This window comes from Geospiza fortis, unplaced genomic scaffold (genome assembly GCF_000277835.1).
Source record: "Geospiza fortis unplaced genomic scaffold, GeoFor_1.0 scaffold188, whole genome shotgun sequence".
NCBI lineage: Eukaryota > Metazoa > Chordata > Aves > Passeriformes > Thraupidae > Geospiza > Geospiza fortis.
Genome location: NW_005054337.1, coordinates 3,485,088 through 3,510,606, shown reverse-complemented (window position 1 = coordinate 3,510,606; position 25,519 = coordinate 3,485,088). Strand labels below are relative to the sequence as shown.

General features: G+C 40.8%; 2 protein-coding genes across 3 annotated transcripts in view; both read left to right on the top strand.

Annotated features, from left to right (window-relative positions):
• Positions 1 to 2,477: 2,477 nt before the first annotated feature.
• On the top strand, positions 2,478 to 19,432 carry LOC102040101 (protein-glutamine gamma-glutamyltransferase E-like). Of its 2 annotated transcripts, none has more exons than XM_005422215.2 (13): positions 2,478 to 2,549; positions 9,856 to 10,023; positions 10,341 to 10,574; positions 11,131 to 11,249; positions 11,729 to 11,857; positions 12,778 to 12,955; positions 13,114 to 13,249; positions 14,102 to 14,205; positions 14,669 to 14,914; positions 15,843 to 16,148; positions 16,809 to 16,966; positions 17,182 to 17,315; positions 19,062 to 19,432. In XM_005422215.2, the coding sequence occupies exons 1-13, from the start codon at positions 2,543 to 2,545 to the stop codon at positions 19,207 to 19,209; spliced, it is 2,067 nt and encodes a 688-aa protein (XP_005422272.1). In that variant the 5' UTR covers positions 2,478 to 2,542; the 3' UTR covers positions 19,210 to 19,432. The 2 variants fall into 2 exon arrangements, with proteins under 2 accessions (XP_005422272.1, XP_014163013.1); XM_014307538.1 differs by lacking the exon at positions 2,478 to 2,549 and adding an exon at positions 8,037 to 8,116.
• A 2,311-nt stretch (positions 19,433 to 21,743) lies between these two features.
• Positions 21,744 to 25,519, top strand: part of LOC102039932 (protein-glutamine gamma-glutamyltransferase 6-like) — a 14,404-nt gene continuing 10,628 nt past the window's right edge. Inside the window, exons 1-3 of the mRNA XM_005422214.1 lie at positions 21,744 to 22,058; positions 23,043 to 23,157; positions 25,072 to 25,245. Coding sequence (XP_005422271.1) covers positions 23,151 to 23,157; positions 25,072 to 25,245 — 181 coding nt within the window. The 5' untranslated portion in view covers positions 21,744 to 22,058; positions 23,043 to 23,150. The remainder of the gene's footprint in view (positions 22,059 to 23,042; positions 23,158 to 25,071; positions 25,246 to 25,519) is intronic.

Here is a 25,519-nt window from a genome sequence, read left to right as displayed (position 1 = left end):
TAAATGGCTATTTTCAGGTCAGTTCTGTACTTCCCTCTTTTGGGAACAAGTGACCAAATGACTGAAGGTGGGACAGACTTTTCCTTCACAAGATAATGGAGAAAGAATTATCTTGTGAAGAATTATCTATTGCATTGCTGTGGGGCTTGTGAGCTGGCTTGAACTGGCAGATGCAACACTGGACAGACACAATGCTGACCCCCCTCTTTCTATAAAACATTTTATCACTCCTTTGAACTGAGCAGTTCTTGAGGTGAGTGTGACACAGAGTCTGCAGGCTTGTGTGTCACAGGAGTTGGGAAATGGGTGACCCTTCACCACAGGACACAGGGTGAAGAGCATTCACCGTGGGCAAGAGCCACAGCAAAGGGCAGGACCAGGGCAGAGGGGGCTGCAGCAGCCCTGGGTGCAGCCCTGGGTGCAGGAGGCTTCCCTGCCCTGCTGAGGTGCTCCCTGCCCTGTGCAGCTCAGCATCAGGTGCCTGCAATGAGCAATGGGGGGAAAGTGTCACTGTCACAGCTTTGACATCAAAATCAATGCCCCAAGGGCAGCTCAGCCACACACGTGTGTTATCTCTGACAAATATGCATTCAGGCTGTTCTTAATCTCCATGAGGAAAAAAAATATTAAGGTTTTGACAACCTACCCAGAGGGTCTAGCCAAACACTCTTCTTCACTGCCAGCATTTTTATGTTTCACTTCAGTGTCTTCAGTCAAAGACTAAACTTTTTAAGACCATTACTCCTCAGTTGGCCTCCTCTTTCTATAATCACTGTTCATCTTTTTCAAAAATCATAGTATCTCTGCAGCTCTCTCTGTTTTACACTGATTCATCTTGATCCTTCTGTTTTTTTAAGCTCTCCATTCTCTGTAGTCTTGACATTATCGAGCTGAGATTAGCCCTGGGCTAACATAATGCTTCTGCTGAGCAACATTAACAACAGAAAAGAGCATATTTAAAATGTCAATGCTCCAAGGCAACTTTTAATGGCACTTCAGCCACTGTGCCCTTCCAGTTTGATGGTGATGCACTGAAGCAATGCAGCATTTGTTTTTTTAACAACAAGTTATGCAGTTAACTAATAGAAATCTTGTGTAATCAGTGTTTCCAAAGTGTACTTATGAAAATACCCTGTGGGATTTTGTTGCAAATCCAAGTCAGCATGTGGTGATAGATGACACTTCTTTCTTCTCCTCTGATGGGCTCAGCTGACTTCTTGGCATGTCTTAGCTGGCTGTTATTCATCTAGATGCTAAGAAGTTCATCTCTTTCAGTGTTTTCCAGGAATTTGAATCAAACTAGTTGATGTCAACTGTAATTCCTCAGCTCTTTTTCATGTCTCTTGCCCCATTTTATACATAGATACTGTGCTTGCCCCTTTCTGATCTTATGAAATTTCCACCCTTCAAGTTCTTCAAGGTAAGCACTAACATTCCTGAGATTGCTTCAGTCTCTTCTCGTCATTGTAGATAAGTGAGATGAAGTAATAATGAAGAGACAAAATACCTTGTTCAAGTCTGTGTAAGTGTAAGGAAACAGAAGTTCCTGTGTGTGGAGGGCAGAAGAGAGAAAGAGACATCTGTGATCAATTTGCTAGCACTGATATGGAAAATGAAGGATTAGCCTGAAAGAAAAAGAAATGTTATGAGGCCATTCTGACAAATCCATTTTCTTTGTACCTATAGAATTTCCTGTATGTGCCAATGAAGAAATTTTAACTTTTATTGCTCTCTCTATAGAGTCAGAAACTAGATGAGTAACCACCATCGAAACACAAATTGAAGTCATAATTTGTACTTGCTCCAAAATGAGTGTTTTATTTTATGGGGATGAAGTTTCTCTCCATGCAGGGAGAGTTACTGCTCAGGATCCACTCATCAAAGCTATTCCATGCTCAGTGGTTTGTCAAGTTACTACTAGCTTACACTACATTTACAGCATTCATACCATTAGTATAATTCACAGAGACTCTAAGGAGGGGCTGACACAAAAGCATTACTGTGGTGATCCCCAAAAAGGGACCAATGAGGCAAATGAAAAGTTCTGGGTTTTTTTTCCAGACTTATGAGTACACTCATAGGGAGGGGACCAAATGAATTTGATTATGAATGTATACTTTTATTGCATGAATACTCAACTTTGGATCATACTGGGAAGAGATATTAATTTATACTGACTCAAAAAACATCCCTTGCCGAGTCATGCATCATTGCATGTGAAATTCTGGATTCCAGGTATGCAATTAAATGCTCTGCTTTTCTAAGCATCTCATCAAGCTTCTGGATAAATGGCCTGAATTGCACAAGTCCAATGTCTTATAACCCATGAGCTAATATAGGGTTACTAGGAAGTTTACATGACCACTGGTATGACTTACCTGCCTCACTCACCTAATGTGAATTATAATTGGTTTGAACATAAGGACAGGCCTAAAGTTTTCCCTATAAATGCTGCAACACAGCCAGAGCTTCAAGTCTTATCATATAGGTCTGCAGTTGCTCACAGCAATACAAAGTCCAAGGCAAAGAGGAGCAAAGGAGCATGGCTGGTAAGTTTAAAAAAAAAAAAGTCTCTTTATTCATATGGAATGGGAAAGTGAATAATCTACCATTTGTTAGCTTTCTCTGTGGGGTTGTTTTGTAAAGGGCTCTGAACTTTTGAAGTACAAAGCATTTTGAGAATTATGCATATGTTGTTTCAGTGTTTTTCTTTCCTGAATCTTACAAAAGACACAAACAAGCACAAGAAGTTAATCCATCCATTGCTATACTGAAGTTAAATTTTAAAATATTGTAAAATTGCAAATAGAGCAGAAGAAGAAGTTATGGCAAAAGGCAAACTTTATTTTAGCATGAAATTTAATGAATCAAAGATTAGGTTGCATATGAATGAATCTTGTGTTAATGGAATTTCTTATGCAAAGAATACACTACAGACTAAATTTCTTCCTGCAGATCCAGAGCCAGTAATGCCATTTTAACTATTTTTTTAAATTAGTGTGAAAGGCAAAGGCACTTTAAAATGCAAATAAATCAAGCAGAAGTCCAGCAGTGAAGTCTTAGGGGGAAGGAAATTAAATCAACACCTTTTAGTAAGACTGGCCATGTACTCACTTAGGCCTGACTTGCTGGCGCCTGTATAGAAATGGGGAATCACAGAATAGTGTGAGTTGGAAGGGATATTTAAAGGCCATCTGCTCCAGCTCCCCTGCCATGAGCAGGGACATCTGCAGCCAGATCAGGTTGCTCAGACCCCATCCACCCTGACCTTGCATTTTTCCAGGAATGGGGCATCTACCACCTCCTTTGGCAACCTGTGCCAGAGCCTCACCACCCTCTGTGGTAAAAACTTTTCTCTAATCTAAATTGAGTTCTTCAGTTTAAAACCATGACTCCATGTCCTATTCCAACAGGACCTGCTAAAAATTTGTTCCCAACTTTCTTCTAGGTCCCCTTCATAAATACATAAAATGAGTCCTGAGTTTAAGATGATGCTCCTTTACCAATCCTAGGAGAGCACATGCTGTGCTGGCTTTATGTGACTTAGGTTTGAAAAGCTCAGGAAATTAATAAAAACAGCCATCCACAGATCAAGGGCTCAAGTGCAGAAATTACATGCATTGTTTTCCCCTCATGCAGTTTAAGAGAGGCACAGTTATCCCATTCTCACAGTTCTAGAAGTGATTGCACAAACTCTTAGAACACAAGTGGTTTTCCATATATCTATTATTTGAAATAATTCCTGTTATTGTTTTGATCTTTTGCCAGCATCCCTCACAGCATCTGCTGTTTGCCTGGCCTGATGGTGGTTAATTAATGACTATCTCAGTGCAGCTGCTAAGTGTGATACCATCTATATGTTTACTTGTTTAAGAGCAGAACTGAGGCTAGGAGGGAATTGGGTGCATGCAATCAGCATAGAGCTGTAGATTCCTTTATAAAACTCCTCCTCTGAGCAGACCTTAAATAGCTGGCAAAATACAATTTCATAGGTGAAGCTGGAATATTGGGCAGAGTAGAAAAACCCTTCTTTTTAACAAAAGAACTATACAGTAAAGTGGACAGTTAAAACCTTCAGCAATGTGGGAAAAACCCAGAAACCAATTGTTTCTGCGTTGTAACACTTCCCTTTAAGCAATGATTTGCCAATAACTTAGAAAATTTTATCAGGGCTCTCTCTCAAAACTTCCGCTTGAAATTTCAGACAGCAGTCTGTCCTCAACGACAATTTTCTTATTGCATGAAACTCAAGAAGCATTTAATGCAGCATTTAACAAACAAACAGGTATTTGCTGATCATGATCAGCACTTGCTTGTGAAATACCCAGGATCCAAGAAATACCTAAGCCCAGGTTCAGCTGGAGATGTCAGAACTGCACAAAGATGCTCCTCATGGTATCATGGACAATTTTTTATGTAAAAAACAGAGGCTTTGTGTGCAGGTGTTTGCACCAAGCTGTTTTCACTCTTTCTCTTCCTGTCTCCCTACTCCTTCCATCCCCTGACACACATCCTGCAGACAGACACACCTTTTTTCCCAGAAAATATGCATTTGTGGGCCAGTCTCTAATGGACCTGCTGTAACAGAATCCAGAAGGTACTGCAGAAAGAAAAGGGAAAAACACCTAAAAGGTTCCTATAAGCTTGCCTGATTTTTAAAGGGTTTTGATAGTCTGCAGCACCACTACTGCTACTAAGGATTTAACAACTTGTTTCATCGTCTCACACTGAAAATAATTATCCCAGCTTCTTTCTGTCACTTTTAAGCTTCGGTGTCATTACAATTAAGGCGTGAGTTACACCTGCAAGCATCCTGTTTGTGTGTTAGCACTGGGAGCGCCTGCCCGCAGAATGGGCAGCACGCTGCATCCTCAGAGAGGAGCAGAGCAGGGCAGGGATGGCAGCCTGCACTGGGCTGTTCTTGGATGATGAGTGTGCAGCAGTAGCTGGAAGTTAAAACTGCCAAATAATGCTTTTATTCCATTCCAATGGAAGACATACGTGCATAAGTGGGAGAGGTAGGGAAGTATATGTAAATATCATAGGTTGTATATAATAGGTGGTGTGTGATGATGTGGGAGCTGTCAGGGGAGTCTAGCAGAGGTTCATCCCAGTCTGTGCACTGCCAGTTTGGCTTATTCCCGTGTCCTGGTCCCCTGGGAGTTTTTGAAGGTCACATATCAGTGCATGTTACTATTATGTGACTGCCAGCTTCCCTTCTGAGCAAGCCATCTCATCTGGAATGAGCTGAGATCTCAAGAGGAGTCTGAGCCCTAACAGGACACCCTTCTTACACAGATGATGTGGAACGGGATTGTGCCAAGTTCTGCTGTCTTCAAAGGAAGAAAGGCTGTTGGCAAACTTCAGGAACAGTCGGGAGCTTCAGGAAGGCTTCAGGCTTCCATTCCAAATGCCCCTGCTATTAAGGCACGGGAGTGGAAGACAGACAGAAAATGGGACATGTCTTGGAAAATATGTAAGGCTTAGAAGAGATCTTGGCCAAATATTTTTCCATATGAGTCTGACCATTGTCTGTCAGGTGGTTCTAGCCCTGAAAAGTGCTGATGTCAGTTAGTCCACACTAGAGTCCCAGGTATCTCAAATAAATCACAGCTGTAGAAAACCACTTGAATTCCTGTATCTAGGATAGCAGGAGTGGAGGTTGCTGATGGAATATCTTGCTTAATTATTCAAAACCGGGATGTGATAAGAGATAGGATAGCCCAGACTTCTCAGGATACTGAATCACAGAATCAGAATAATTTAGGTTGAGAAAGACCTGTAAGATCATCGAGTCCACTGAGGCGGTCCCAGTGAGTCATGGCCATATGGTTGCAGCATGGTGCTTTAGGGATATGTTAAAGAGGAGCTGCGCTCAGAGAGAAGATAGGAGCAGATAGACTATTATAGGTACTGATTTCCCATCCTGAACAGAAGGACAATAGGTGACATTTCATAAAATTCAAGTATCACTGAGGATTCACATAGAATTGATGTGAAAGAAAACATTGGAAAGGAGAAAGGAGTTTATTGCCTGTTAACAAATATGTCCTTTACTGTTCAGTGCTGAAGCTCTTAGTCCTATATATTCAATGCTTTAACAGTTACTGAGGTGAGGGAAAAGACCTGGGTATTACTGGAAAAGGATGTTATGAATTATATGACTGGACCAGTCTGCAAAAGATGATGCTGATACATCTCCTTCTGGGTACATGAAACCATATACTAACACGGTTTATAGCTTCAGTTTTCTGAGGTCCAAGAGTCTTCTCTTGCTGTCCACAGAGTTTCAAGCTCCTGCCTGTGCAGTCCCTACATTTACAGCCCCCATCCAAGCCCTGCAAACACTGCTTGGCAAAGAGGCTGCCTGGGTCAGATGCACTGTGCTTGGCTGACTGCATGTTCTGACTAGTGTTAATATTTCTCATTAATTTAGCCCTCATTCTCAACCTTTGTCCATAATCTTTAATCCAAAGGTCCAGCATGTATCATTCATCATGAGTTTGTTTTACAAACAAAGCACACCAGAGGCCCGCAAGGCAACTCAAGCAGAGCTGGGAATAAACACCAGAAGCTGACACAACAGCCACAACTTGTTCTTCCTGACATACTGTCTGCCAGCATAAATGGACTGCTGTTCTTTCTCTTTCAACAGTAACTAACCTTCCTGTCAAAGAAAAATGGTTTGCTGTGTATCCAAGGATAGGCTGAAAACTTAAATTTATTCTGAAAATTGTTTGTGTGACTTTTAACAGTACTTTAAAGTATGGATAGGAGAGTATGTCTTAACATCAAAAACCTCTAATCAAATTCTAAAACATTTCCCATTAAAGGATTAGTCTTATCACTTTGAAATCACAGTTGGGCTTTGCAAATTATAAAACTATGGTCCCTGTTAAGATTAATATAATTAATGAGCAGAGAGTCAAGGTAGCAGTCCGAATTATAGCCAGTTAAAAACTGTTTCCTCTAACAGCACCATTTATAAGAAATATGAATAAAACATGTCTGTATATGAAATGGTTTGAGCAAGTTCCAATTCTAGATGTTACAAACGTGATCCAAACCAGAAAACAAAACAATTTGGCTCCTGAATACTGAGCCCAGCCAACTAAAATGATGAATTTGAGAGCGTGTACAGATGTGCAAGTCCAGCATATGGGTGTCCCTGAGAAGCATCTGTAAGATGTGCGTTGAGTTCATCAAATTTTACAGGTTGTTTCATAAAAGGATCAGAATTAGTCTATCTCTTTCCTAACACAAAGTGGAGCCACCTGCAAAGCATAAGCAAAATTCACTCTCCTTGAAGTTAAGTGGAAGATTTTTGGGCAGAAATTGGCTTTGCCAGTAGCATGGTCAGAGATGTCTTATGAAAAAATAGTAGAGCACCAGCTGAAAGAAATTATAGATATTTTATCACAAGTCACAAATATACTTATCTGGTGTCACTGTAGTGTCATGCAAATATGACATGGAGTGCTTGTCTATTGAACAGGGTTAAACAGCAACTATGTGATAAATGAAAAATTCGTTCTTTAAATTTGGCCCTGATGGGACCTGGGGCAGAAACAGTAGCTTGGTCATTGTTTTGAAATTACTACAATGCAGGGAGGGGAAAAAAAGCAGCTCCAAAAGAACAGACTTAGGGAGTTAATTTAAAGAAAAAGTCCCTGTAAATATTTCTCATGGAGTATTTGAAATTAGTGTTTTGCAAGAAGGAGTCATGCTGTTCCTAGAACTTTAGACCTACAACAGAAAGAAAAGCAGCTAAATGCTGAAGTTCTTATAATTTTAGATACATTAAGAAACTCTTTAGTAGCCAGAAGGTTAGAAATAAATATTGTCCAAGCTTCAGATGTTAGATTGCAAGGAAATAAAATGAGGACGTGAGAACTGAGAGAGGAAAGAAAATGAATCAAAAATGAATCAAGCCCCACTGGTCAGATCAAGGCTGGGGGCAAAGATAGTTACTCAAGCTCCACCCCCAGAGGGAATATTGCAAACAGAGTTTAAAGAAGTGAAAGGCACCAGTGGAAGTCATTCCTTGAGCCAGCAGAAGTACAGGAGGCCTTTCAGAGGAAGCTCCAGAGGACACAGTGATCAGATATGGGCCAAGGTGAGCAAGGGGAAAGCCCATCCTGTGATGCTCTTTGTTACCTTCTTACATCCATACTTCATGTTCAGCTCTGTCATGGACACTGAGAGGTCACTACTTCTCTAAGGAATTTTGATCCAAGAAAAAAAAGTAGGAGGAAATTCTTCCATTGAAAGTCAGGAGAAGGATTTTCAGAGGAATTGCATTTTTTCATTTACTGTGTGCATGGGAAAAGCAAGCTTGTCAGAACGAGGTTTGGCAGCACAGGTATTTAACTGATATAAAAATGTTGTGTTTTGCAAATAGGAATGGAAACCCTACAGCTATTTGGAGTTTTCAGAAAAGGGCAAATGACAGACTGACAGACTTGACTTAGGAGAAAGAAGCAAAGCAGAACTTTGGGAGTGTATCACTGCAAAGGCTGAGGAAGGCTACACTGAGCAGAGAAGGCTGAAACCTGAAGCTAAGGCAGAGAGGATACAAAAAATGGGGGTGTTAGGGGTTTTTTTGGCAGCTTCTTTATCGCTGTGGTGAGTTTTTTGTTCATGTGCTAATATTTATAGATATGCAAACAGTTTAATTATGATTATAAAGGGTCTGGTGTTGCTTTTCCAACTCCTGCCTTTCTAAAGGCAAAACTCCCTGAGCCCTCAGCTCATTCTACAATAGATGTGCTTCACTGCTAAGCTTCTGAGGATTTTATTTAATAGTAGATATGTTCTTCAAGAATCATCTGTACTTCTCACCTCAATGCTGTAAAAAACCCACGTTCCTCTACATTTGGACAGCGACTGCATTGCTAAAACTACCAATGCAGTTATTTCAAGGCTTGTCTGAACTTGATCAATTTAAGATCATGCTGTAAAAAAATCTTTACATTAAGAAATCTGTTTGAACATAGGATGTTTTTTTTTTTTATTCAATAATGGCACAGGGTAACTATTCTCCACTCCTAAGCACCACACTCTTACTCTTTCCTATCTCACTCTTCACAGGGGAAGAAAAAATCTTTTTCTTCTGCACTTCATTTAAACCATCAAGCCATCTCCTACTAGAAATCCCTCCATAGTCTCTGATGATGGCAGATCCAAGCCAATCTTGGATCTTTATTCTCTGGCCTCTGACTGAAGCCACAGTTCTCATGCAAGAGCATTCCAGAGCATATTTTAGGAGTGCTCCCTCTCCAGTTCTGCCATCTCTCCCACGGCCAAACAACATCCCAGTGTCCATCAGCATGTTCCTGTTAGGTGCTTCCAGCAGTGGCAGCTGTGTGACACATAATGGGGCTAGAGACCACATCATGGCTTAAAATTCGCAGGATTTCTCTGGTCTGTCATGTTTCTTTATTTCTCATTCAGAGGCAGCAAGGCTGTGCCTCTCTTAGGGTGACATCATCTCAGAATGGGAGAATTAATAGACTTCAGACAGATTTTTATCCAAGTAACTCATAAATATTCAATTTTCTCAGGTTCCTCTCCTCTTACATGCCTTTCTGATTTTAATTTAGTACAGAGTATATCTTTAGTACCCTGTATACTACTGCTTCTATATTTAATTATGCAGATAACCTCTAATAGCCTATGCAAGATGGAGCCTCTTAAAAAAAATGCTCACATAAAAATTATTTTTAATTTTGGCCGAAGCCTCACATGGGTACCAGTTACCTGTAGAAAGTAATAAGCAATTCTTCAGAGTGTGTTTGTGTTCCTTCCTCTTTGGATGTACTCTCCAGCTTTTTTGCTCATCCCATTTTTTCGTAGCTGCAACGCAGCCGAGTACCGACTGGCATCTGAAAGAAAATGCAAGAGAACACCACACAAGTAAATTTTCTAGTGAAGAGCTGATTGTGAGGAGAGGACAGACCTTCACTATCACCTTCAATGGAGCAGAGCGGCCTGAGCAAAACTTAATATTCATTGCAGAAACAGGTATGGCCCCCAGCTTCTTCCACAGGGACAGTAATGCTGCCTCAGGATATTCTTCTGGCCCAATCTGCACTACAGAGCAGCAAGAGAAAACCTCAGAGCCAACGTGCTCATTCCCACAGCCATGGAACTGTGTGAGGTGTTTGTTGTATTGCTGCTACCCCAGCCAGCAGCCACAGCTTCCTTCAGTTGCCAATATTTGGCACAAATTCACCCGAGGGGAGGGTTGGGACGGTTACATCCCTGCTGAGTTCGTTGATGACTAAGTCTCTATTTCAGCATGGCATGGAAAGAAAAATGTTATTTGTTTCTCTTGAAAGGTCCAAAACCCTCAAAGGCAACCAAGACCCTGGCCACATTTGATATCTCCAGCACAGTGAGCAAGGAGGGCTGGAGTGCAGTTCTGAAGTCCAGCAGCTCCAGCTCTGTGAGCATCTCCATTTCCAGCCCACACAATGCTGTCATTGGACGTTACAGGCTGAGTGTTCAAAGTGGCAGCTCCTCTCCACAAAGTCTTGGCACTTTTGTTTTGCTTTTTAACCCTTGGTCTTCAGGTATGAATACGTCGAATTTCCTCTAAAGACCTAAGTTGCTTTGGGCTTCATTAATACTTGCAGCTTCTCAGTTTGATCTATACTTTAATATAGCAGCTGAAAATTGACAACATGAGGGATCAATGGCCAAAAAAAGGTGTCTAACAGTTTTTTAGGACCTTCTGGTACATAGAATCAGCTCTGTAGCATGTACATACTGGAGAGCTCATTGTCCTAAAAGATAAGGTTCTGCTTTTGATAAAGCTTCCCTATTTCTGCACAAGTTTAGAAGAAAGTGTCTGGCCTCTGTAGAACCAAGAAAAGAGTCATATTTACCATTTTCACAGAGATTTGGCAGTGTCACACCTCCATCTTCACTCAGACACCTCCCACCCCTTTCTCTAATTGTAGATCCTGAGTATCACAATCTGTTTATAGCACCAAGAACAGCAAAGGGTGGATATCTGCAAGCACCCTTTATAGACCAAGAGAGCTTTTGCCTTATAGAGCAAGACTCCTGAGGTTTTGTTTTATTTTGCCTGTCGTATTTGTACATCTCTCTGTTTTGGTTTTTCAGGTGATGATGTATTCATGTCTAACACGGCTGAGTGTGAGGAATATGTGCTAGAAGAGTTTGGCATCATTTTTGCAGGCAATAAAAATCATATCAGCAGCTTTGGATGGAACTTTGGCCAGGTAAATGTAGCACTGAAACACCAGACATTGTTTTTGCATAAACTGGGTCATTTGCTTTTTCCAGTTCATTGCATACATCTCTGAAGAGCAGGACTCTGCTGTTGCAATCAGCACTTGTGCCAAGCCCTGTTTCACTGATCAGTATGAGGATTTGTCATTTACTATTCCCTGTTCTGCCTTGGAAGAGCAGCCAGCACAAACATTAATATCTTTACTAAGACTACATAGCCTTAACATACAGTAAAGTACTGTAGCAACGCTGAGAGGCCTCAAGTCCACAGATTCCAAGTCTTTGAAAGCTCTGTGAGTTCTGATTTTCAGAGTTTGTTGTGGCCACATTTTTACATGGTAATGCCTGGCTGAGCTCTGCAGCGCTTCAATCAGTGATTTTAAAACCCCATTCAACACTAAAATGGCTGTCTGACTCCTGTTTTTAGTAATCTGTGTTTTCAAAACACTGATTTCTTTCTGTACCACAGTTTCAAGGAGACATCCTCAATATTTGCCTGGCCATAATGGATCGAAGCCTGTACTACCGTCAGGATCCCATCACTGATGTGTCTCACAGACACGACCCCAGGTACCTGGGCCGTGTTCTCAGTGCCATGGTAAGCAGTAGCTTCACAAAGTGCAAACTCAACTACTAAGTGTCCTTTAAAAGTTGTCAGGGAAAGTAAATATGAAGCCACTTCATAGAGAATTTTAGGCCACTGGCTGTATGGTGAAGTATGGCCTACCTTGTCATCTGCTCTGGGCCTGCCAGGTTTATCTCCTCTGGGATAGTTTTGATAATTATCACTTTGATATCCAGTAGTCACACTGAAAATAGAAGACAGGGCTGGTTGAGGGAACAGCTCCTTGGAGGTTTTTAGTCCAGCCCCCCATTTGAAGTGGAACTACTGGGTGCTAGATCAGCTCAGCCATGGATTTGCCAGGCTGCTTTGAAATTCTTCAAGGAAGGAGGGTTTGTGGCCTCTGTGGGTGACCAGTCCAGAGCTGCCCTACCCTCCTAATGAGGAATTTCTCTCTTATGTCAAATATGATTTTCCCAAGCTACAGCTTTCTGCTGTTGCCTCTTGGAATATAGAAGAGAAAGGTTAGTTAGAGCGCACATTCAAATGATTGTAAACTGGTTTTACACCTCCTCCACCCTCCTTAACCAGACAGAACTAGAACAGTGCTCTCAACTTCTCCCTGTAGATTGTGTGCTGCAGGACCCCTGACCATCCTGCAGCCCTCCCTCCTGGCTCCCCTTCAGAGTCTCAACATCCCTTTGAACTGAGAGACCCAAAACTAGAGACAGGACTCCTGGCAGAGCCTTGCTAGGGATAATTGAAGGGGGTTAACAACCTCCCTCAACCTCCTGGTCACACTTTCCCCAGTGCAGCCACTGTGAGCTTTCCCTTTCGATGAGAGAGCACTGCTGGCTCAAATTCAATATGGCATTTACTGTAACTCCCAGGCTCCTTTCAGACAGGCTGTAAACTCTTAATTTACCTCATCATAAATTTAGTGAATATCTTCTCAGGTCAACGCCAATGATGACCAAGGGGTGGTGCTAGGAAACTGGAGTGGAAAGTATGAGGGTGGCAAAAATCCCACCAGCTGGACAGGAAGTGGTGAAATCCTGCAAAGCTGGAAGAAATCAGGATTCAAACCTGTTAAATATGGACAATGTTGGGTTTTTGCAGCAGTACTGACTACAGGTATGTTTTATGTCATGCGCATGACGGGCATTGCACAGATTCTATTAAAAGAAGCACTAATAATACTTCCCGTATAGAAGTCTTTGAAGACATTACTATGCTATATGAAACCTGCAGAAATATTGCTTTCTGACTGTGGCTTTCTCTTCACTCTTTAGTGCTTAGATGTCTGGGGATTCCCACTCGTACCATCACAAACTTCAGTTCTGCCCATGATGCAGATGGAAATCTGCGTGTGGATGAGTTTTATGATGCAGATGGAAATCATTTGGAGAGGGGAGCTGACAGCGTGTGGTAAGCCTCAATATTTAATAGTAGAGCTTATTAATGTCTACAGAGCATAGGTTCTAATGACAAATGCTTTGTCTTCTTAAGAATTGCCTTAAAAACTACTACACACAGGATCAATAAAAAATACTACAGAATAATACTACAAGACTTGGTGTTTTCACTCTCAGTTAAACAAAGAATTGTGACACTAATTACAACAGCTCATTGAAGCCAGGGCAGGCAAAATTACAGTTATGATGCCACAGATGGCTGAAAATTTGCAATATTGCACTGGCAGTGGCAACTTAACCTAGTTTGAAACTATTCTTCAGAACCAGTTCACGTTAAACTGTAAAAGTTCAACAGAACCAGCTTTCTTGCAGTGGCATCATTTGCAGTGAAAGTAATTTAACTACTGCCTCTATTAAGCATCAAATGCAGTTCAAACAAGCTTGCATTCAGCAAAGAGCAGAAGTAGTCTCTCAGTTTCTGTCTTGTTTAGTCCCCTTCTTGTTCTGGACCCATTCTATCTACATGTGACATGTAGAACTGCAGCATTGTGCCAGAAGGAAACCTAAAGCTAAAACTAAGGAAGTGAATGGAGATTTTGGTGAAGAATAGGCTCAAGGTATTTTTTATAACTTCACAAATTTGTTTTCTGCCCTTGAACATTTATATATTTTCCACAACGCAATTTTCAGCACCTTTCTAGTTAATGTAGTGAGGATGAGGGTCAGGGTAGAAGTGGTGAATCTCAGATAAGAACTGTGCAAATTAAGGCATTTAATCCATGCAACTAAGATGGCTGATTAAAGGAGGTGGACAGGAATCCATAAATACATACCAGTAGCTTACTTAGTTCATTTTTGCACCCAGGAATTTCCATGTCTGGAATGAAAGCTGGTTTACACGCAACGACTTGGGCCCCTCTTACAGTGGATGGCAAGTTCTGGATGCAACTCCCCAGGAAGAAAGTGGAGGTACACAAATTTTATTTCAGAATTAATGCTGAAAATTTATAAAGTCAGTCACTTTTAGAGAGAAGGAAAAAGAGAAATCATTGTAAAAGCAATTTGTCAATCTGCTCAGAAATAGTTGCAGAAGAAAATACTTCATTGGTTGCATTACAAAAGCTTCAGATCATCTGTGGATGCCAAGAAAGAAACTAGAATTCCAGGAGCAGTTTTCACAGCAATTCCTATATTTCTGATATAGGTATCAAATGCTATTGAAAATTAAGGGATAATATAAAATAAATCAAGTGTACTTTCAGAATAAACACAAGATACATTGATGGGTGACCTTGTATGAGGGTTTATGTGAATGAAAGGGCTTGAATGAGAGAGCAGCACTGGGCAATTCAGGAGTCAGTGATAAATATCTGTCTAATAATCTGCTTGCTGTCAAAGATTGTGCCTAAATTCCTTTTCCTTGATGCTGTAGGAATTTATCAGTGTGGTCCTGCCTCACGGCACGCCATCAAAGAAGGAGAAGTAGAGCTGGACTACGATGGCCCATTTGTGTTTGCAGAAGTGAATGCTGACTGTATGTACTGGAATTATGACTCTGCAACTGGAAAGAAAACTTTGATATTCTCCAAGTCTACAGAAATTGGTGCCTCCATCAGTACAAAGGCAGTTGGTAGAGATGCTCGTGTAGATGTCACCAGGGATTATAAATATGAGGAAGGTAAGTAAAACCTCTGGTTCTTCTGATCACAGCTGCTTCATTCCCAAAAGTATAAAAATTTTCAGTTAGGAGTCTCTTAGTGCATTTATAAAGTAGGAGCAGAATTTATACTTGATTTATTCAATTCCTACACAAAAGGAGAGAAAAGGCACTGAGTAAAAAAAAAAAAAACACAATTGCTTTGCCCTTTACGGAGCTGCTTGGTGGAACCTAAATAAGTCAAGCCCAAGTATCTCCAAATAAAATGTTCGCTGTTCCAGCTGCCTATTGCTGACATGCACTGTCTGCCTCTGCTTAGTGAGAATTATCCTACAGCCCCAGCATTTGTCTACAGAATAAAAAGTGTGTTGCAGAAACCTGAGCTAAATCAGCACTTAGGCCCAGGAAAAGCAACTCTTTCAAAGGGTGCAAGAGCACAGCACCTTCTCAGTCCTGCAGGTCTGATCATCCCCATGTTATATGTCTCTTTTTGCTTTGCTCATGAGCAGCTTCTGCTGCTGTTAAATCCCTGTTACCTCAATCCACGAGCCTTTTCCCCTCCTATGGAAAAGGGGAGTGAGGGGCTGGGTGGATGCTTGGCTGCCAGCCAGACTCAACCCACCACAATGTGCCATCAGCCTTCCCCAACATTTGGTCCTTTCTCTGTGCTAGCAAATAAGAATTCACATTTCTAAATGTTATAGCCATAAAAAGGGATAGAAATGGGAACAGAGAAACTTAAGACTTTATATTTTAAAAAAATGTTATTAGAAGTACAGTGACATTACTGACTGCAGATACAGAAAATGAGGTATGGCTGTGGAAAACAGAGGGCTTGTTTATCTCTAAGCACAGACACTATGTCCTGGCTAGCTTCTCCCTAGCAGCCATGTAAAATAAGAAATGCATGTTAACTGTTGAGGATAATTTTCATGGTTCTCCCTGACAGGCTCTGCAAAAGAAAGAGAGATTTTTAAAAAAGCCCGTAAGAAGCTAGGACTTGAGGATAAATTTGATCCTACAGCACCAAAACAAGAGGAAGTTGAACAGAAGCCTGACATCTCAGGAAAATTCAAGGTGGCTGGCTCTTTGGAGGTTGGCAAAGATCTCAACCTACTTCTGGTTCTTGAAAATTTGCAGTCTGATGCTAAGACTGTAAATGTAAATATGACTGCATGGAGTACTCTGTATACCAGAAGACGAGTTAATCAGATCTGGAAGGACTCCCTGTCTGTCACTCTGGCCCCAAAGGAAGGTAATTTTTCAAATACCTTTTAATCATAATGGTTTTATCTGTAAAAGGGCATTGGAGGCTGCTCAGCTTGAGGTAGAAAGCTCTTAACAAACTGTAATCCTAAATCCCTGGGTAGAAAAGGCTGAGAAAAATATTGCATTACACATACATTAACTAGGCATGCTTCACACTATCATGTCCCCAAGTGCTTTTCACATTTTGGAAAATGTTACCATTAGGAGCCTGGGATAAGAGATGTGTCAGCATCTCCAACATGAGGTGAAAGATCATTGAATCACAGCTGATACTGTCTTTTGTTAATCTTAGGCTTCAAGGTGTTAGTGAGAAGCAGAACTAATAATTCATTTCTTTAATATGTAATTTAACTTCTGGAGAGACACCAGCAAACTCCTTTAACTCCAGCTGTTGCATCTTTCAGAGCAATAGGGGGGAAAATAAGCCTGGCAATACAGTAATAGTGAATTAAGAAGGGATAACTAAAGAAATCACTATCTACCTAAAGCAAACAGATAGATTTGCATTAATTAATTACTTTTGGCAGTGATGGCTGAAAGCCCTCCTAGTCCTAGTCACAGCATAAAAGGAAAATACTAATGTTAGATATGAAGCTCTGTGGGCTTATAAACGTGTGTACCAATTCCTTTTTTTTTTTCCTTCTAGAAAAACAATTCCCTATTAAGATAAAGTATCCTGAATACCAGCAACAGTTAACTACAGACAAAACAATCCAGGTCACAGCTTTATGTCATGTAAAAGATGGGATTCAAGTGCTTGTGAAAAGAAACATCACCCTGGACAATCCTGCCATTGACATACAGGTAAATTCCCTGTGTTGTAACTGCAGTGGCAGAGAAAAGGGAAAGGGAGTTCTTTGAGAGCGCTTTATTCCCCGAAAGAAATGCTGTGCTCACATTCAGAAATTCTGCCATGGTTCATCACAGCCTCTCATAATATCCCCTCTCCTGACTCCTGAAAAGGCTCAGCTAGAAAAGAACACTGAGAACCTGGCCTCACAAGCATTTTCTTTGCACAGGTACTTGGTGAAGCAAAAGTGAATAAAGAGGTGGTTGTGGAGGTGGCATTCACCAATCCCATCAATGAGGAGGTGAAGGACTGTGTGCTGCAGGTGGAGGGCAGTGACCTGCTCCAAGGGATCCTGGAGCTACGGTGGGTACCAGAAACATCTCCCGCTATCAAACATACTGGAATGTGGGCATGGATGAGCTGGAACTGAACTGTGGGAGGAGACATTTTCTTCTAGCTGTCAGCTGGGAGGCACAGGTTATGAGCACACAGTGATGAACCAGCCCTTCATCTAGGCTGGGCTTTGGCTCCATGGTTTGGGAGGTCAAATAATTGCTGTCATAATTGGACAGAACTTGTTTTCCTGCCTATCTAGCAGGACCACGCACTTCCAGAGAAAAAAAATCATGCTTACCCAAACTGTAAATGTTGCTGAGGCTGTCTATCCTGCTATAGGCCAGACAGGTTGCACCTTCTTGTTGTGATCAAAGGCCAACAATAGGATACACAACTATTTCTGTCCATGCTTACCCAAATTACAACATACCAGGATATTTTTTTCACTTTATTAAATGGACTGCAGGCGCCAATCTGGGTGCACAGCATTGTAAACAAATTGTATTTATATCCAACAGATAGAAATACATGTAAAAAGCAGTTACAGCAGTGTCTCAGCTTTGGGAACAAGAATTAATACTGCTTAGACACAGGTTGTGATCTCAAAGGGTGGGACCTCTGAAAAGCACAAAGCCAGGTCTGCTCCATGCTCAGCTTTTCCAGACACAGCAGATCACAGTTTGAGGAGGATAGTTTTTGCAGCACAAACCATGACAAGCAGCTTTTTCCAAAATGAGACCTCCAGGCACACTAATTTTCAAGCTCTGCTTTCAGAACTCTACCAAATAATTATCTTAGGAGATTAATAAACAGAGTCAAGAAACTATTTGATGATGTTGAGATTGAGAAGACTGGAATGAAATACCTTTATTTTTTTTACTATAGATCCTAGTTGCCTATTATCTGCTTTGGTGATTTTGTAACCTTTTCTGCCCTTTTCCCTTCAGTATTTCATAATTGAAACAGAAAGATTAAATTTTCAGACTATCCCTCATTTTGTACAGACGAGAAATTGCATAAAAATTTCAACGTATCCTGACAAATGCAATTATTTTTGGAAAATACCTGGGATATAAAAACATGCTCTTTAGCTGAATACACAGACAAACACAAACAAACAAACACAGCAACTTAACATTGCCATTTGCACTTGAGCAATTAGGAATGGTTCATCCCATCATTTATAAGCTCTCCTGAGGGAATTTACCAACCTCCTGTTGTCTATCCCACACAATTTTATCCTCAGGCAAGACAAGACAATATGTCAGGGTAAGAGAAAAACATTAACAAGTTTCCAGGAGTTACAAAACACTCAGTGTAAAACATTTTCTTTTCCATTCAGGATTTCCTGCTCTGTAAACACTGAGGTTTCCTTGGTGCTATTCTCCTTTCTAATTCAAGAGTTGATATTAACATTCTGCAAGGTCTCTGGTTATTCTTCTGCAATGATTCTGTGATGTGTTTTACACCCTCTGTTCTGCATGAAATCTTATCTCATATATTATTATGTCCCCCTTTGTGGGCTTATCTGGGTTACTGCATAATGAATTTGTGAGAGCCTTTAATGTATGGATTTGAGTCTTTAAATACTTATCATATACTTATCTGATAAGTATTGTGTGATCAAGCTATGTGTGATCTTTTCATGGCCACCTTACTTTGCAGTGATAAGAGTTCTTACTCCAGATGGAAGATGATTAGTGAAGAAACTGAAGCATGTTGCATAAGCCTGTTTTTGACTTATATTTTCCCTCTGTTTCCTTTTTTTTTTAGCATACCACCACTGAAAGCCAGTGAGAAATCCAGTACCAAGTTTAAACTCATCCCTTCTGAGGCGGGTCCCAAACATCTACTTGTTAATTTCTTCTGTGATAAATTTGCAGATATCAAGACCTTTAAGATGGTAAATGTGATTAACTAACATGAAGATGTACAAGGAGTGGTTTGTGTGTGTATAAACTGAACAAAATGTGACAAGAAATCTTGTATAGAAAACAATGAGATAATCAGCAAAAGAAATCTTCACTTCCTCTGACAAAGGGTCACCAACACCATATCATTGCAATTTTACGCTGTAATTTTAAATAAACTGAGGAATGGTTGATTGTTCATTTACTGTTGTGAATATCCATGTTATTAAAAAGAACATTTTACCTTCTACTTAGAGAGTCTGATTTATGTCTGGCTTTCTTTGGAATTAATTCCTCCTGGCTCCAGATGCCTCTGCACACACATTCATAAACTCATTGTTACTTAGTGAAAGCCTTGTCCAATGGACTTCCAAACACTTCCAAAGTGTTTCTCCTTGCTGAAACTGTCATACTTCAACATAGTGAGGATGACTTGCACAATTTATGTCATTTAGCTTTGTCTTTGCTACAAACTGTCCTGACAGTTTTCTTTGGTTTTTTTTTTTTTTTTGGTAAATCACAGTGACCAAATGAGACATAGGATATGTTCATCAGGAATTTGGGTGGTGTCCAATTTGAGAGGCATTCAACAAACACATGGGGGTAATTGCCCAGTTCAGCGTACATATTTTGTACATAGTTTAGAATGTTGATATTTTGCATTTGCTGAAAATCTTCTTTGGGAATAAAAGGCAGGGCAATCTTAAGTCTGAGGGTATTTTTACTTGAGAAGAGTTTGGAATTCTTCACTGTAGATTATGTGTCAGGAAGTCATCTCTTAGATTTGAGTTTAGGAAAGCAAACTTCAACCATTTATGGGGGACTGGTACGGGCTAAATGATGGGTTCCAGTGAAGTAGGTGTAGCCCAGTGAGTGGATTGGTTTATGGGCAATAACTGTGGAACAGTAACTCAAGCTCTGACTAAAATTGACTGTGTAGGTAAAGAGGATGGAAAGACAAGCTGCTGCTCTGGCACTGTTGGGGCAGGAAGCAATAAAATCTTAATTCTGTGCCCCAGCTTCCACCACACTGAACAGGGTACTGTGAGCTGTCACAAGGGCTTCTCACTGTTGAAGAGCCCAAGCTCAGACTGGTTGTAAGGTCCTTTTGTCCTTGTAGCCAGCAAAATTGCTGTAGCAGGGCACCTGCAGCCCCCCTGGTTTCCTGCTGCCATCACAGGATGTCAGTGTGAGACCACACTGGACATCAGATGGGGTGAGCTACAGAGAGGCTGTGCAAGGAGCCCACAGTGGTTCCTCCTCTTTTCTCCTGGTGTTCCTCAAGGCTTGCCAAGAGCTCTCATTGTGCAAATCACAGATTCACAGAACAGCTTGGCTTGGAAGGGACCCCAAAGATAATCTGGTTCCAAGCCCCTGTTGTGGGCAGGGACACTTTTCACCAGACCAGGTGGCTCAGAGCCCCATTCAAACTGACCTTGAACAATTCCAGAGATGAGGCAGCCACAGCTTCTATGGACAACCTATGCCAAGGCCTCAGCACCCTCACAGAGAAGAATTTTTTTCCTAATATCCAATCTAAACCTAGTCTGTGTCAGTTTGAAGCCATTCCTCCTTGTCCTGCCACTCCATACCCTTATAACAAGTCTCTGTCCATCTTCCTGGTAGGCTCCCTTCAGGTACTGTCAGGCCACAAATAGATCACCCAAATTCTCTTTTCCAGGCTGAAGAATCCCAATTCCTCCAGATTTCCTCACAGGAGAGGAGCTCCATCCCTGTGATCATCTTGATGGCCTCCTCTGGGCTACGGTAAACCACAAGAGAAGTTCAAGCTCAAGCACAGCCTTGAGTTCAGAACGCAGATATACACTAAATTGATTCTTTTTGCATCTCTTGTGTGTTTGAAACACTCAGATTGTGCTAAAGTCGAGTGAATTGCACAAGCAGAAATGAGAGAAACCTTTAAATCAGACCCTCCCCAGCAACACTCCCTGCACATGAAGTTAATAAGTGTGAGTAAAAGACAACTTCAGTACAGACTTAAGGAGGAGATTCTGCCATGGGGGTTTTTTTGTGGAATTTAAATTGCTTTCCTCTTTGTAGCAAAAAGTACTAACAAGACAATTGTAAGGTGGATTTAGTTACTCTGGGGATATGAACAGTAGACAAAATTATAAAGGAGATAAATAAAATCTAAAAGTTTTTTCTCTGAAAGTTAGCAAATTGAACCGCAATTCCAAGACTCTGATACAAGGGAGAAAGAGGGACAAAGTATTTTGAACCATTTTGGATGGCGGGTGGGTGGACTTGAGCTAGGAAAAACACCTGTGACAACGTTCAGTCATTAGTCACTTAGGAACCATGACTGCTGCATTCCAAAGGGATTGCAACAGCAGCTGCTGCTGCTTTGCTGCGGTGAAGGTGAGACTGGCAGGTGCCAGTTTGGGATGTAGGCCAGGCTTAGAGAGGCTCTGGTGGCTCGGCGAGCACCACTGTGGGCGTGCCTCGCACAGGCAAAGAAGGTGGTTACAGCCAGGACAGAAAAAGTGTTCTGAGACATAATTACGTGTGTGTGAGCAGCGAGGAAGAAGAAAGGAAACAGTCAAATGCCAGTGGGAGCAATGTGTAACATCTGAGGCAATCACTGTAAGTACCCAGCGCCTGAACTTAAGAACTGGTCGATGCGGTTTGTCACTAGGGCCCTGTGTGAAGACCGGGCAACATCAGAGGCTTGTGGCTCTTATGGTTTCCAAGGAATATGAATTAAGGAAAAGAGAAAAAGACCAACTGAAGTAGCTCTGCACAGCAATCAAACCCCATTTGAGGTGATTCCCGGAAGAAGCTTTGACAGCCTGAACATCCTGGAAACTTCCAAGGGAAGGAAGAACCGCTGAATTATAATGTAAGTGGAGATGTGCTGTGCCAGGTGTGCTGCTGCCTGGTGGGAAAGGCTTTGGGATAGGGCTGGCATGACTATCAGATTAGTAAGTACTCTTGGGCTTTGTTATAGGAAAGCAAAGTGTCTCAAAAAGGTACAAGGCCTGTCTTGTAAAATCAACATTAGAAACAGCTGCTGGAGCTTAACTTTTGCTATTACAGTTGGTTTTTCTTACTCTGTAACTTAAAATTCAGACTGATTTATTTTTAAGTCTATACTGAGTGATAAAACATGATTAGTGGGGCTGCAGAATCTTAACCAGATAATCCTCTTCAAAACTACATAATTTTATTACTCGTACTCTTTTACAAAGTGATGGTACAAAACCAAAAATAAATAGATTCATAAATCCAAAAAGAAATATAGTCATGGTTGTTGAAATATACAGGCTTGAAGTTTTTGCTGACAAAAAGTCTCAAAGTTATTCGTTTGTGAGTTCTTTTTGAAATAAAACTTATGGGAAATACTAATATATGGAGCTAACTTAGGTAAACAGATACTTGTTCTTAGTGGGAGCTTATAATTTTATTTGTCAGAGGGCATTGGGGATAATATTGGACCAAAAAAACCCTCTGAAACCAACCCACAGCTATTGGACAAACCCAGAAGTGACATTAACCAACTTGGAAGTTAAGTCATCAGGAAATGCTTCTTTTTCCTTCAGACAGCTTTTACGTCCCACCACGCTCCCCATTTCCTCATCCTTAAAGATAACTTATTCATGGCACACCTATTATCTTTGTAGGAAGTTCTTCTTCTCTTGGGATTCAAGAGCATGCATTTCCTCTGAGTAAATAATCTTGGTATCTCCTCCCATAATTACACCCACGTTGAGTAGGAACTCTGGCATTAGACAGATATATATTATAGGAACCAGTTAATTCGTTTGACAACTTTACAGGTATTAATAACAACTGCTAAGTACCTCTCCCTTCTCTCAAATTTCAGCTGACAGCACGAAAAGATTGCTGGGTTTTTCCTTTTTATGATTGATGGGACTTGGACATCCTTGAAGAGCAAAGTAGAAGTTGTATGCAATTCTAATAAGCTGAGGGAATGGCAGGTGAGTTCTGCAAGTCATTTGCTTTCCTTCAGCAGGTATTTACTCAGGGCTGTTTCCTCAGGATTCATGCCCTGTAGGTATCTGCTCAGATTTCTTATCTGAAGGTAATTTTATATTGTCATTTGTTCTTGCATTTCATTTTCAAAGTTTTAATGTTGTTATTATTAAGACTTGTTTGAGAATAATTTTTGAGTTAAACAGAGGATATTGGGACATAGAGGAGAAAAGAAATTTTCATTCCTTGAAAAGGTACCATTTTTAAAATGGTTTGTCAGAGATATGTTATGCTTGGTATTAACAAAATTTGTGTAATCCATTCTAATGAAGCTGTGAGCATGGAACCTACAGATGAGAATTCAAAGACACATTAAAACCCTACCAAAGGAAAACAGTAATTGAGAGCATCTCTTCTTTTTCAAGTTTAAAATGAAGATGATTATTGAGCTGGGCAATTGGATAGCAGGGTTCTTTCTCATTTAATGCTGGAGAAAACATTTACAATTCAGCTTTGCAGGGCAAGCAGCAACTAACTGCACTTTGCTGTTGTCCCATACATTCATGGTAAAAATTCTCCTTTTCAGCCCATCAATACTTTCTCACATTACCTCATTGTGGTCTTAAACTACCAGAAAAAAAAATCTTCCTTGAATTTAATTATAACACTTTGTTGCAAAATTAGTTTTACTCTTACCTCTTCTTCAAGGATTAGGTGTAAATTGTGGTTTAATATGCAGATATATTGTTTCAGATCTGACTTAGTATTTCATTGATAAGCTCTGTGGTATAGACCTAGAAGCTTGTTTGAAGATCCCTACAATAATATTGCATAGGTATTAATCCATCCTTTCCATCCTATTCTTTTTGTTGTTATTATTGTTTTCTTTTGATTTCCCTTTAAAATGGTGGTGGTCATGTGTCCCCATCCTGTCCCCACTCCCCCCACCCTCAGCCTCATTGCACTTATGACACTTATTTTAATAAAAATGACTTAGAAGAGCCTTCACCAAGGTACTTGCCCTGAGCATTTGTCAAAACTTGGAACACAGTGCTCCAGGTGTATTTTGTAGAGTCTCCCAGGGCAGATATAAACACAGAAGGTGCTTCCCAGCATTCCCAAAGACACCATAACTGCTCAGGTTTGAGCATGGCAAGAAAACAGGGAAGGGAAAACAATCTTGCAAGGAATATCATATTCATATTTGCTTGCCAACAAGGCAGTTTAGCATTTGAGGTGTCAGGAACCACTTTATGGGTTTTAAACCACAGACCATAATAACAGCACATGTGCAGGAGGACACAATATCAGAGAACTCCGAGCACACTGCAAGAATTCTTCTTCTATGACATGAAATTACTGCCTATTAGAACAGGAACTCCAGTGGTCCAGCTGGAGTTTGAACAGAGCTAAACTCAGACAGATGGATTGATTTGTCAAAAGCTTCAGCATGTCCTCAAATACCTCTTGTTCATCCATATAAGACAGATGATCTCTCACTATGCATTTTTCTTTGCAACTAGGCCAAATGGCATCAGGATCTAAGCAGGAAAAGTAAGATGTTCTATTTGCCATTCCTGTGACCCTAAAAATACGTATGTTGAAAACATAGAGGGGCTACAGGACACTTTCTTTGGTGCCGATTATGAAATTACACCAATTTGCTCCTCTAAATTTCTTTTTAAGTCCAGTGGTAAAAGAGCATCCAACCCTCATAAGTGCTCTGTATGAGGGCTCTTTGACAAAACCCAAGGAAATATTTCCATTATTGACCAATAGACTTAATTTAATGGGGCATCTGCTTTTTAGTTGTACTTCCTCCCACAAAAGGTAATTGCTCTTAGTAACCTCACCCTGCCACTAAACAGCAAATGACCTCATGCCAGTTGCTTCTTCATGACTTTTCTTGTGTTTTATAGACCTGACCCCAACACACATCAGCTGGCAGCCATCAGTGAACGCAGCCAACCACCACACTGACAGATATGCCAACACTGAGCTGACCGTGAGGCGAGGACAGCCCTTCAATATCACCCTGTACTTCAACAGGCCAAGGCAGAATGGGGAGAGCCTGGGGTTTGTCACAGAAATAGGTAACACTCCCATAGCTGATCCGTGTTCTCAGAGAGCTGTAATCTTTACTTCTTGTAGTTCTCTCCTTATTCTATTTAGACGAACAATTTTTCTGCCTGTAATTATTAGTGCTTCCCCAATGTGCTCAATTTCAAGTGTGAGGTTAATGTTTGTCACAGACATTTTATGAAAAATCCTTTCATTAGGATCTTTTCTCCTGAGAAGCTGGGAAGCTTCAGCTTCTTCATGTTTTGGTGCTTTGGAATGTGATTTGGAGAATTGTTTACCCAGCAC

Coding starts and splice junctions, on each gene's coding strand:
- LOC102040101 (XM_014307538.1), top strand. Junction 10,024..10,340: donor AATATTCATTGCAGAAACAG/GTATGGCCCCCA, acceptor TTCTCTTGAAAG/GTCCAAAACCCTCAAAGGCA. Junction 16,967..17,181: donor ATCCTGCCATTGACATACAG/GTAAATTCCCTG, acceptor TTCTTTGCACAG/GTACTTGGTGAAGCAAAAGT.